Consider the following 13,306-nt stretch of genomic DNA (forward strand, 5'->3'; position numbering starts at 1 on the left):
CCAGATCCCTGCTAAGGGTTCAGACCGTTACGTGCACCTTTACGCCTTCATGTCAGTCCTGACAGAGGGGTTCAGTGCTAAGAGAAGGATCAACACAGCTGCTTAGCGCAGTGAAGTGGAAAAAATATAAAAATGCAAGACAGAAAAGAGGTCTGTGGATTTGTCTTAGAAAAGCTAATCGTCCCTTGCAGCAGCTAATGGACTGATGTTACAGCTGTGAAGAGGAGGCATGAATCATGCTCTGAGGAACACCACATTATCACTATGGAGCTCCTCAGGCTAAAGGTGGCATGGATAGATTTGGATACATTATGGTATTAAATGATCCAAATCAGTGTCTTCCTCTGCAGCCAAATTGAAATTGGATTCTATTCAAGTGAAGTTAAGATGTAGCTGGAGAAGAAGCTGGGCTTATTTGGCATCAGACACAGCAAATGATCTGCTATGCCTCCAGTCATCATGTCACTGGACTATGACAGCTTAAACAGGCAATCTATGTGTCCAAAAGCAGATGCCATGGAGACAGGCTCTGTGGTTGGTTGATGGATGCTCAAAATATGCCCTGTTAGGCATAAGTGCTGATTATTAAGAACACATCTGAGCTTAAAGAGAAACGCCAAAACTGAAGGTTTGGTTGGTAATATGTCTGATGCATACTGAGAGGACAGTAGCATGTTTGAGTCATTGTGTCAATCATGGGTTCAGAAGCGTTGTTCGTACAATTTTATTGCATAATTGGCATTATTTGGTGCCAGAAAGGTTTTAAGGCATCAGTATGCTCCAAATGAAGTGCTTGTCAGATTGTCTTACAGCAGCCTGAAATTCCCTTTGCAATGGTGGAATCCAATGAGTTTTGTATCTTTTCAAAACAGACAATCCCAAAACCATGTTCACTATTTCAAGACGAGACTGTCCAAAAGTATGTGCTGTTGCATGATTCATGTGGCCATTTGAATATTATGCCTTTAGATGTGTTCATTGTACTGCAGTTCATTTGAAGCATACTGAGATCTTAGTCACATTCAGACCAAAGTCATTGGAACCACTTTGTTGGCTCAGTCAGGGTCCTAAGTAGAGGGCTTTGTAAAAAAAAAGATGGGTTGTCAAGTAAAAAGTAGCTCACTGAATCGATTACGTCGATTATGTGCAAATGCACATTCCTGGTAGGTACTTTACTTTGTTAATCTAAAGTTTTTCTAGATGGAAGATAAAACTGTTATTTGTTATAAGTTGTAAAATTCTGCCTGATAATATTATTAACTGCTATACTCACAACGCAATTATTAAAACAATTATTAAAATTTGGATTGAGTACCTACCTGTAGCAACATGTTGACACCATTGCAGCCTCTTGCATTTTTATATGCATCACAAACATGCTGAATTATTAAAATTCTGCAACATGTATAAAATGGAATAAGGATGTATCTGTAAGGAAAATGCTACACGTTCAACTACAGCTGAAAAACTGAAAAAAATAAAACTTTTAAAAAAGCAAGGGGGGGTGGGGGGGGCATTCCCCTGGTAACCGGGAGAATGGTTTCTTGTATTTTGCCCAGTTGTACTCACAAGCTTTTTGTTAAATATTAATGCGTGCTGCGACAACTGGCCACCCAGTCTCACCACAGGCGATTCATTGAGTACACAGCTTCAAGCAGTGTAAATAACAAAGCAGAAAATGTTGGCACCATGGTGCAGTGGTAGAAACTGCTTACTACACTGTAACATACTGTATGGGTGGGCTTTACACAAAAAACTATGAACTACTTTCTGGACACGGTTGAAGCTGCTGCACCAAAACTGTCCTCATTAATGTAACAAACAATCTTTTATTTACCAATGATGCTGGAGATTGTTCCATTTTAATTCTTCTCAATCTCAGCTCAGCATATGACAAAGCTGATCATTTATTTGATCCTCTCTATGCTTTAAATCTTATGTCAAGCAGAACCTTCTGGCGCTGCCTCCTCTTTTGTGTCCTTTCTGACATGTGGTGTTCCCCAAGGCTCTATCCTTGGCCCACTGTTGTTCTGTGTATACATACTGCCACTGAGACATTGAATATAATATTAAATACTATTACATCATTGTCATGCTGATAAGATAAAAATTTATGTCCCATTAAAAAGCGGCGAAGAAGGCTTTTTTCATCAGTACTAGATAAGAGCTGGATGTCCCATAGCTTCCAGCTGAATGAAAACTAATCTATTTTAGTTCTCCAAAGTTTATCTCAATTGTACAGCATCTTGGCTCCCTGTGTACAAATGTCAAACCAGCCAGAAACCTGGGTGTGATATTTGACAGGAAACTTTCATCTAAGAAACAAGTTATAAACATTACTTTACTTTACTGCTGAATTACTGCTACTCTATGAATCCTAAAACAGCTGCACATCCTCTGGCAGGACTCTGCTGGTCGAGATGTCCCATCTTAAACTAAAGGCAGTCAAGACCCCTCAGCTCTGACTCAACTCCCTGCATGAAGATCTGAGAATTGTAGAATCAGTGACATCTTAAAAATCACTTCAAAACTCAAAAAAATGCTGTTATGATTCACACTGTTTCTTTTCCAGCATGTCTTATCTGTTATTATTATATTATCATCTATCACGAAACAGCTTCACTATCCAGAGTGTAACAGCATGCCCACATCACAGACATCTACAACTGGTGGTTGGTGACTGAAGATGCAGTTTAGCTTGCAAACTTGCAGCTCCAAAAGTCACGGCTCAAAAAGGGAAGGATTCACTTCCAATTCTAAGAGACTGAAAGATGCTAATGATGTTATTAAAACATTTTAGCACGTACACTTCTGCAAACATGCCAACTCAGGAGCGACGGAGGCTCCTGAGGAAGGCAGTGCTCCGCCGCTCCGGCAACCTGCATCACCCTAATTGCACACCTGGCTCTCCACCCATGGCTGCGTCCGCAACCCTGCCGCCGACCAACCCACTCCACCGATCCTCACCTCCTCCCCCCCTTTTCCCCCCAACTACCCTGATAGTGGGCGATTCAATAATAAGAAACATCCATTTCTTCAATGCCACTACAAAATGTTTTCCAGGAGCCACAACATAAAAAATTATGGATATGCTCCCAAACCTACTCCAATCACTCCCATCCTCCGTAGAGCGGGCCGTTCTTCATGTCGGCACAAATGATGTGGCCCACGGAAATTCGGAACAGGTCAAGGAACATTTCAACGACCCATTCAGTATGTTAAAAGACTCTGGAAAAAACATCTTCATTAGTGGCCCTCTACCCACGTTCCAACGCGGAACCGAACGCTTCAGCAGACTCCTTTCTCTCCACTTCTGGCTCCAGGCAGCCTGCAGGATTCACGGTTTTATCTACATAGATACCTTCAATCTATTTTGGAACAGGCCCTCCTTTTACAGGAACGACGGACTTCATCCTAACAGGCTGGGAAGGCGCATGCTCACGGACAACATACTGCACACAGTACAATACGGCAGGTATGCATGACTATGTACATCTCACGCCCCCCTGTGTCCCTCTCTAGTGTCACCTAAACCCATGTTACCCAGCACTACCCCCCCCTACTGGCCTTCAGTGGCTCCTCCCATCCAATACTCTTACACTGACAGTTCTGTGCCCATAATAAAGTCACGCACTCTCTCCCCAAGACTGAATACCAGAGATAGTAGACCACCGTCTACTCCGCACACTGACCAACAGACGATAAACACCGTTACTGGAAATCGCCCATCTCCTCCTCATAAACTTACTGAACTGAGTAGACCACGTGGAGTAAACTTCAGTCTTCTTCGCCATTTTCCAAGACACAGAACTACTCACAAACTCAAAATTGAACTGTTTAACGTACAATCTCTTAGCAATAAATCATGCCTACTTCATGACCACATCCAGGACAAATGCCTAGACCTCATGTGCCTCACAGAAACCTGGCAGAAACCAGACGTTTTCTCCGCGTTAAACGAAACCTGCCCCAATGGTTTCTGCTACCTCCAGAGAGCCCGCACCTCTGGCCGAGGCGGTGGTCTCGCAGTTATCCATCGCAGTGACCTGTATATATCCTCATTGCCCCTGCCTGAGCTGTCCTCCTTTGAATGTCTGGCATTTAAGTGTAACCCCCCCTTTCACATGACAATACTTCTTATCTATCGACCGCCCAAACCAAACCCCGTCTTCATCACTGAAATGTACAATCTTCTTTCAATATTCTGCACCACCTCCGCCAACCTCATTATACTCGGAGATATGAATCTTCACGTCGACTCCCCTTCCTGCCACTCAGCAGCTGAATTCCTACAACTACTGGACTGTTTTAATCTCACCCAACTTGTCGATGTCCCTACACATACTAAAGGTCACACCCTTGATTTGGTCATCACTGATTCCGTCCCTCTCAGTAAACCACAGGCCTATGATCTAGGTGTCTCTGACCATAAAATCATCTACATGGAGGTGCTATCTCCGTCACCACTCACTAGGCCTCAACACCAAATCCGTTTCAGAAACCTGAAAAACATTAACCCTGCATCCATGTTCCTTGACCTTCAGCATCTCCTCTCAGTTAATTTCTCGACAGCCAGTGACGCTGTGGACTTCTACAATAAAACCCTGAGCAACATCCTTGACCACCATGCACCAACAAAAACCAGACTAGTTTCCTTCTCCCGCACAGCCCCGTGGTATAATAGCCAGCTACGCAAAATGAAGACGGCTGGGCGGGTACTCGAGAGGCGTTTCAAAGCTACTGGTCTCACCATCCATAGGCTGGCTTATCGAGAACATCAGAAGGCCTACTCCAAGTCGCTTAGGGAGGCGCGTTCCCTCCATTTTTCCAAAATTATTAATAACAACCCTGGACACTCAAAGCAGCTTTTCTCCACCGTCAATCATCTCCTCAATCCACAGCCTCCCTTAAGGACAGAAGTAACTGAAGGATACTGCAACAAATTCATGGTCTTTTTCAAAAATAAAATCGACTCCATCCGCTCTGGCCTCTCCGGCTCCTCCACTCTGCCTGCCATGACCACTGAACCACAAACTGTAATCTCCCATCCCCTAAATTCCTTCCCTTATGTCGGCCTCCGCGAGGTTGAGAATATCATCCGGAGAATGAAACCCTCCACCTGCACCCTGGACCCCCTCCCAACACCCCTGGTTAAAGATAACCTCTCTGCAATCAGCCCTCTGATAACCACAGTAATAAACCTTTCCCTCCAGACTGGATTTGTCCCTGCTGCTCTTAAATCTGCCATAATTAGACCACGTCTCAAAAAACCAACACTCGACCCAGAAGATTTTGCAAACTACAGACCTATCTCAAATCTTCCCTTCCTCTCCAAAGCTCTTGAAAAAGTAGTTGCTGCAAATCTTCAGGACCAACTTAAAAACAACAACATCTTTGAAAAATTCCAGTCTGGTTTCCGATCTGCGCACAGCACAGAAACAGCCTTGGTTAGAGTCACAAATGACCTCCTGATGGCAGCAGACTCCGGCTCACCTTCGCTCCTTGTCCTCCTCGATCTGTCTGCTGCATTTGACACTGTGGACCATACCATACTCCTCAACCGGCTACATCACTCCATTGGACTCAATGACACTGCTTTAAACTGGTTCCACTCCTACCTCACTGACAGAACTGAATACATCTCTTTTGGCAATGCAAAATCCCAGACACACACGGTTACCTGTGGGGTCCCTCAGGGCTCAGTCCTGGGCCCTATCCTCTTTAATTTATACATCCTCCCACTCGGCCGTGTTATAAATCACCATGGAATCTCCTTCCACTGTTATGCAGACGACACACAGCTCTACATCAAAACTGGCACACACCCCTCCCGAAATTCTCCATCACCACCATCAGCCGCCCTGCCGTTACTCTCAGCCTGTCTGGAGGAGATAAAGACGTGGATGAATCTCAACTTTCTTCATCTCAACAGTTCTAAAACAGAGGCTATTATTGTGGGTACCCCTAACCAGATCCAGGCATCTTCCATAACCAGCCTCACCCTCTCTGGTCATGACATCCCCCTCTCCTCATCAGTAACCAATCTTGGCGTTAGATTTGACCCCCACCTCACCTTTGAAACTCATATCAAACACCTCTGTAAGATCTCCTTCTACCACCTCAGAAATATTGCCAAACTCCGGCCAAATCTCACCCTACCAGACTGTGAAAAACTAGTCCACGCCTTTGTCTCCTCCAGACTTGATTACTGTAACGCACTCCTCATCGGGACCCACAGGAAACACCTTCAGCAGTTACAACTAGTCCAGAACAGCGCTGCTAGGATCCTGATGCGAGTCCGAAAATCAGAACATATCACCCCCGTCCTTCATTCACTGCACTGGCTTCCAATCTCCGCTAGAATCAAGTACAAAATCTCTCTTCTCACCCATCAGTGCATCTATGGCAACGCTCCCACCTACCTCAAAGAACTGCTGATCCCTCAAACCCCCACACGATCCCTCCGCTCCAAAAACTTTAACAAACTCTTCTGCCCGAGGACCAAGCTAAGCACCATGGGCGACAGAGCCTTCTGTGCCGCTGCACCCCGCCTCTGGAACTCGCTCCCTGATCAACTCAGATCACCACAGACTCTGGAAAATTTTAAAAAAGGACTTAAAACTTTCCTTTTTTCCACATCGTATTCAACATGATTTCTCTTGCTGTGATTTATTTGTTTCTGTTGCTTGTGTGCATATACTTTGTGTGTATTGTAGCACTTTGAGATTTCATTCAAATGTAAAGTGCTTTATAAATTAAACTTATTATTATTATTATTATTAACTTTTCCTCTAATATTTTTTTCCTTTATATCACAATAACCCACTGAGCATCTGAAGTTAACTTTGATCTGTAGAAGAGAAGACTGGGGAGTTAAATGGCTAAAGTAAAGATAAATCCAGTGTGGACTGACTGACTAACAGTGGCTGACATTAACTTTGTCAGTCCAGAACATTTCAACAACTTTGAATGTGTCTTCATTTCACAAAACCATCAAACATTATTGATAGGCATCAAAGGAACCGCCCTAAGCTGGTTTAAGTTGTATTTTTTAGATCTATCTCAGTTTGTTCATGTCAATGATTATTCCTCCATGCATACCAAAGTTTGTCACTGACTCACACAAGGTTCTGTACTAGGACCACTTCTATTCAGTTTATATATGCTTCCTTTAGGGAACATTATTGATATCGATCAAGCCTGATAAAACCAATCAGTTAACTAAACTCCAAGCATGCCTTAAGGATATAAAAAGTTGGATGACCTACAATTTTTTTTTATGTTAAATTCAGTTCTTGTAATTGGACTGTAATTGGAGGACTGCATTCTTCCACTTATGTAACATCGGCAAAATCAGACGCATCGTGTCTCAAGTGGATGCAGGAAAACTAGTTTCTTAGGACAGCAAATATCTCTCTCTCTCTCCGTCTCTCTCTCTCTCTCTCTCTCTCTCTCAGTCTCTCTCTCTCTCTCTCTGTCTCTCTCCCTCTGTCTCTCTCCCTCTGTCTCTCTCTAATAATTTCATCTGTGTTAATATATAGTTTAGATGCCTTCAGTGTTTATCTACAATGTAGAAAATATTACAAATAGAAAAATCACTGAATGAAAAGGTGTGTCCAACTTCAGTTTTTTGTATGGGGCAGAAATCCTCTTGCTCAAAGTAAATTTTGTATTGCCCCTGTACAAACTATTTCAATTTTTTTCTGTGGTCAGTTAACAACAAAAGGTTGCTGTCAGCTCTTGTTATGCAATGGTTTTTGGAAACTTAACAGAAAAGCAACCCTGTTTTATCAACCTTGCTCTTAAAAATGCGGCAAATCAAGCAGTGCATAGTTGGAGTTACACTCATCCTCTAAAACTACCCAGCTAAACAGAAAACAGTGTACAATGTTGCTGAATGTAAATCAACTCAAAACATTTTTATCAGGAGAAATTAATTTATATAGTTAGTTGGCAATAAACACAAATTTGCCCATTAAAAGACCTGAAGGTTTTCTCCCCTCCGTCCCAAGGTGAAGGGCTCATCATAGATCCAGAGCGTCTCGAGTTGACTGGTTCTGTAAATAACACGGTCCATTGGGAAAACCATGTATCCTGGCCATCAGTTAGGCCACTAAATCCTTAGACTGTAAGTTACTTTTAACAACTAATATCACATTATACGTATGTCATAACAGCAGGTCTCCTGTATATGAAATGTGAACTCAGGTGTCAGGATTGAATGACATTGTTCATATTCTTTTCAGAGATTTCCCAGACCTCCACAGGGCCCTGTGTGTTTGTCCTGCCACATCACAAGATGGAAAACTTCTTTGGCAGTTTACCTGTCAGTCACAAACTCAGCAAACTCTGAAAATATTGGACAGGAGCCTTTTCCTGCTGTGCAGAGGACCTTCTCTGACTGACAGTTCTCACAATCACTAGGGGCACAGAAACTGAAGATGAGAAACCAAAGAGAAGTGCTGCCTCAGCCTTAGACTGAGTGGGGGGAAAAAAGAATAAAAAAGGTTTTTCATCAAGGAGATAAGCAGCAATATATTTATAGCAAAGTGTGTCTTCCTGTCTATCTCATGTCCATGTGCTAATGAAACAGCCCGTTGATCAAGACACCCATCTCATCTGCTAATAGAAGAGTGACTTTAGCTGGATCCTCTCCTTCTCCTTTGTACTGTTTTCTCTGAGGGAAATGCGGTGTGAAATGAAGAGCAACGTGCCCATTCGTGCTCCCTCCAGAGACCAGGTATTTTGGTGATAATTAATTTGTCATCTTGCAATACCAAGACTGGCATGGCCGTGCTCCTTTCCCTTTGTGACTAAGCAGTTATTAGACTCAGGTGCTGATAAGATGACATGTTCGTATAAAGTTTACTTTGTTAATACCCAGTATCATGCGTGTAATGCTGGCAATCTGTATGTTTGCTAATCCAGCATACAACATCATATCATCTATGATATACACTGTTCCACACCTCTCCCCACACTCACCTCATTATCATTCTCTATCCATAGCAGAGCACACACAACACATGCTCTGCAGAGTAAACATTGGACAGATTTTCATCTACCACATCTTACTTTTTGGCAAGGGCTCTCCTCTCTTCTGGGGTATAATCAAGAGATCCTATTGCTCCCTCTCCTTTTGTTGGCATGAATCCGATTATAGCTATTAGGGCGGTTCGGACTGGAAGACAGACAAGAGGAGAAAAAACAAAGAGGAGATGAGAAAAATTAAAAACAGAGCACATTCAACATAACAGAGTAGGTGAAATTACAAGTCAGGCCGTGCTGTCGTCATGTTCAATACCCATGTTACATAAGTGGCGGGGATGCTTTGTTTTGTGTGTCTAATCCTGGATTTACCCTGGTCTCTCTGTGAGGACATCCACCATGTGTCTGTACTCACATTCTCCAGCTGGCACGAGACATGTTTTACAATACGTTTAGGGTCAGGGGTTTGTTTGTGTCTCGGTTATGACTGTGCATCAATCTATCCAATATACCCAATAATAAGAAAGAATTTACACAGTACCAATTGTTTTGGACAGTCATTTAAGCATATCACTGTAGATTTGGCCACAGATTCAGGCTCTCACAAGTCATGTCCCGCATCCCAACAGCTACATGGTAACATACAGTAAAAGCAGTTTACACCTGGCAGCAGTCACTCTTTGGTACGGTCCATTAAAACTACTCTTGGTGGATTGTTATTCCATTTTTTCCATCCGTACATCAGAAGTGGCTATTCAGCTTCCTGTACGAGGTGTCACAATTCTTGAAATTGACAACTTAATTCAATTTTTGATTTGAACTTTTATTTTCCAGCACTGACGGCTCTGCCATTGTTAGACTATCAGGTCTTAATTTTAATCAACAGTTCATTGGTTTCATGCCCGACGACTGTCATTTGCATTCTCAAATTCCTATTGGAAAAAATAGGCTACCAGTAGGAGCAGCTACATGCTATCAAGTATGATAGAACTGCCATATCTATTTTGGAACGTACCACACTAAGGCTGTATGGTTTTAACTAACTAACAATGATAATGTGATTCCACATAAAGAAGCAGCTGTCCTCATGACAGACAGTTATCAGACACCTGGACTGATTATTACATGCCACAGGATTAATCAGAGTACTCCGGCTAACATCCATTTTACCATGTTTCTGAATCCTGAATATAGTTCTTATATTTAAATATAGAACCAGGAAGATCTGGTCCATGTTATAATAGTAATTTATAGCAGCCACCACCATGACACCTCGTAGTTGTTACATGTCATCATTTCCACTTCATGGTGTCTAATGTGTAACATAAGATCATACAGGGATTGTACTGGACTATGTACTACTGCTTACAATGCCAAAGTGGACTGAAGACAGCAGCATATGAATTGAAACACAAACACACACACACAAAAAGGTTTTTGTGAAGACAGCAGTTATTAGATTGACAGCACTTTCCCCTTCTCAGACTCACAGTGAATATCAGTGCTCTACAAACCTTGTCAAATTATGTAGTTGCAGCGTGGCCTGAGATGAAAACCCATTACAATAAATTAACTTAACTCTGTGTCATTTGAATTATATAAGCAGAAAAATCTAAGTAAGAGCAAAAAGTTAGTTTTGAGCTGGAGCACATCTGACAGCAGTCTGCAAGTCTGTAACTCTCCTTAGGTCCAACTTTTGAGTCTTAGTTTCTAGAAAAAGAAGAATAGATGTGTGTGTGTGTGTGTGTGTGTGTGTGTGTGTGTGTGTGTGTGTGTGTGTGTGTGTGTGTGTGTGTACTACTCCTATTCAACAATCTATGTGAATGTAACTAAAAAATGTATGGTAAAACTTATTGTGGACTGCACATTAAAATACGAGCGGACGAGTAAAGGAGCTTGAAAAAAACACAAATATATACATACATATTCATAGATAAATATTTATTCATAAATGGATCTAAATAAATAGGAATATGTAAAATAGAAAAATGTAAATCTTCTCCAAAGTGACATCAGAGGGAATGTTTGAATTACTTAGCCACACTTTATTTTATTAATGTAAGTGAAGCATATGAAGTAAAGCAGCAGCCAGCAGTCTGGAGCGTAACCCTGGAATCACTGCAGCTGGCCTGCCTGTGACGGAACTCAGAGCAATTATCCAGCCAGGCCTCCTGCGGTCATTCCAAACATGATGAGACTTGTACACAACACTTTAAGAACTCAGCAAGGGAAATCTCCAAGGCATGGCCAGCCATGTGACCTGCAGTGTGCTGGTAGAAAGAGGTTTAGAGCAACCTTTGTCTTTGATTTAATCCTGTTATTGACAACTTTTTCTTTTTTTTTTTGTTATGAAAAGGAACCAGTTAGGGAAAACGCTTGAGGAAGACACACCGCCTCCCACTGAGTTCTCTCTGATTAAAGACCCATGCTGAGACGCAACATAAAAGCAGGACTCGGCACAAGGATGAATCGCCAGTAGAACTAAAATGAGTTCTTGGTAGAAATAAATTATCAGCTTTGACTATAGAGGTACAAAAATATGCCTTTCTGCTAATGAACAGGCTCACCATGGGGTCCTCGATAAGTATGGAATTAGTAGCAACAAACACTAAGGATATTAGGTTAAATCCATTGATTTATTATTTATTTTGACATATTTTTAACATATTAACTGAAGATTTGGTTGGACAAAAGATATGGACTCTCATGTGTAATGGAAGTTTTAATTAAATTTTAAACCACAGACCACAGAGCACCTTCATCTCTGTGAAAAAAGGTGTCATATTTGTCAAACAGACCTTCGTCACAGCAGCCATTATGACATAGTAGGTAAACACAGGTGTTACCAATGATACTAATTAAGGTTCAGTTCCATTCAGGTTAAACAGAGTCAGTGTTGCATGTAGACCACTGACAAGTCATCTGTGACAGCACCAACCTGTCAATCATAGTAGCCATGCAGTTAATTCTGCATAACTTTAAGTCTTAATTTCATGTGAACAGGTGAGTTGTATATAAATTCACCCTCAGTACAGTTGTCATGAACGGGAAAATCAGCTATAGAGACCAAAACTGTTTTTTGTACCAGGCTGTAAACATGTTTATTTCTGCTGTTCTGTAGCCAGCCAAGTGGACGCTCAAGGAACTACAGTTTTTGGCACTGGCTTCATTTCCCAGTCACTGGCTCTGCTGCACTAAATGGAACAGTACCTTAATTAGTATAATTATTTACTGCTGCTGTGAAAAAAGACAGTGGGGCCTTTATTTACCTCAAATGCAGACATGCCTTCACTTTAAACAGGCTTTATCCGTCTGAATTTATCAATGTATCAACTCATATTTTAGAAGAAGAATCCATGTTTTCCATGTCTACTTATTGTCCTGATAAATTAATAATTCCATCAGTACAACAGAGTCATATAAAATACAGCGAACTGACTAATTATTTTCAGTCACTACCATTTTGACAAATCTTTGGTTGCTGTTAGCTTCTATCAATGAAACTTCTGCAGAGAGCTTTGAAAATGAAAGCCAGCTAGCAACTCAAAGGGAGTCATTTCTTCTGTTCTTTTTAATGTTTGGGTTTTATTGATGGCAGTGCCAAAAAACTATTTCAATTCGGAAATAATTAGTGAATAGTCTGTAGTGATGGAATTAGTGCTGTGGAAATGTACAAATTTCCTGAAATGTTGATTTTACTGTGCGAGTCGTTAGAGTACAGATAATTGCTCTGCTTTTATTTGCAACCAACCTTTAGTGCCGCCCTACTCTGAGACCCTGCCATTATCTGAATAGCGGCATTTATTTGAGAAAAGGGTGATTTATGAGAAGAGTGGTCAGTCATTTGATTCTGTCATTCAAGATTCCTCTTTAGAACACAGAGAGATAAAATAATAAAATAAGTGTGCGTGGACTGACACAGGACAGAGCATCAATAGTTTTTCATATTTCTGCTATAAATGTCTGTGACTGATCATATTTTCCAGCTCTACAAATAATAAGACTCATTATTGAGACTTTTTCCAGACTCTCCGGGCTACACTAAAACACTGACCTTGGACAATGACTAACTAGAGAGACTCGGGAAAGTAACTATATGTGAACTTAAGGATACTTACTGCTCCAAGAGGGTTGCCAGGTTTCTGGATGATGACCAGAGATGCTCAGACAAATCTTCTTCCCAACTTCGAATCTTCCATTCGGCTAGAAGGAAAGGCAATAAAAGGAGGCAGAGGGTGGAGACATGAATAAAACATATATTCTCAAAAGTTATGGCATGCAGACAGAAAGACTGAAAGTTTGAAACAGTTGAGAGTGT

The 13,306-nt window shown here is 41.6% G+C and overlaps 1 protein-coding gene across 1 annotated transcript in view; it reads right to left on the bottom strand.

Annotated features, from left to right (window-relative positions):
* Nucleotides 1-13,306, bottom strand: part of ube2j1 (ubiquitin-conjugating enzyme E2, J1) — a 49,815-nt gene that overhangs the window by 9,463 nt on the left and 27,046 nt on the right. Inside the window, exons 4-5 of the mRNA XM_010737307.3 lie at nt 13,107-13,191; nt 9,076-9,181 (exon numbers count right to left, since the gene is read on the bottom strand). Coding sequence (XP_010735609.1) covers nt 9,076-9,181; nt 13,107-13,191 — 191 coding nt within the window. The remainder of the gene's footprint in view (nt 1-9,075; nt 9,182-13,106; nt 13,192-13,306) is intronic.

The sequence above is a fragment of the Larimichthys crocea genome, chromosome XI, assembly GCF_000972845.2.
Source record: "Larimichthys crocea isolate SSNF chromosome XI, L_crocea_2.0, whole genome shotgun sequence".
In the NCBI taxonomy this organism is placed as follows: domain Eukaryota; kingdom Metazoa; phylum Chordata; class Actinopteri; family Sciaenidae; genus Larimichthys; species Larimichthys crocea.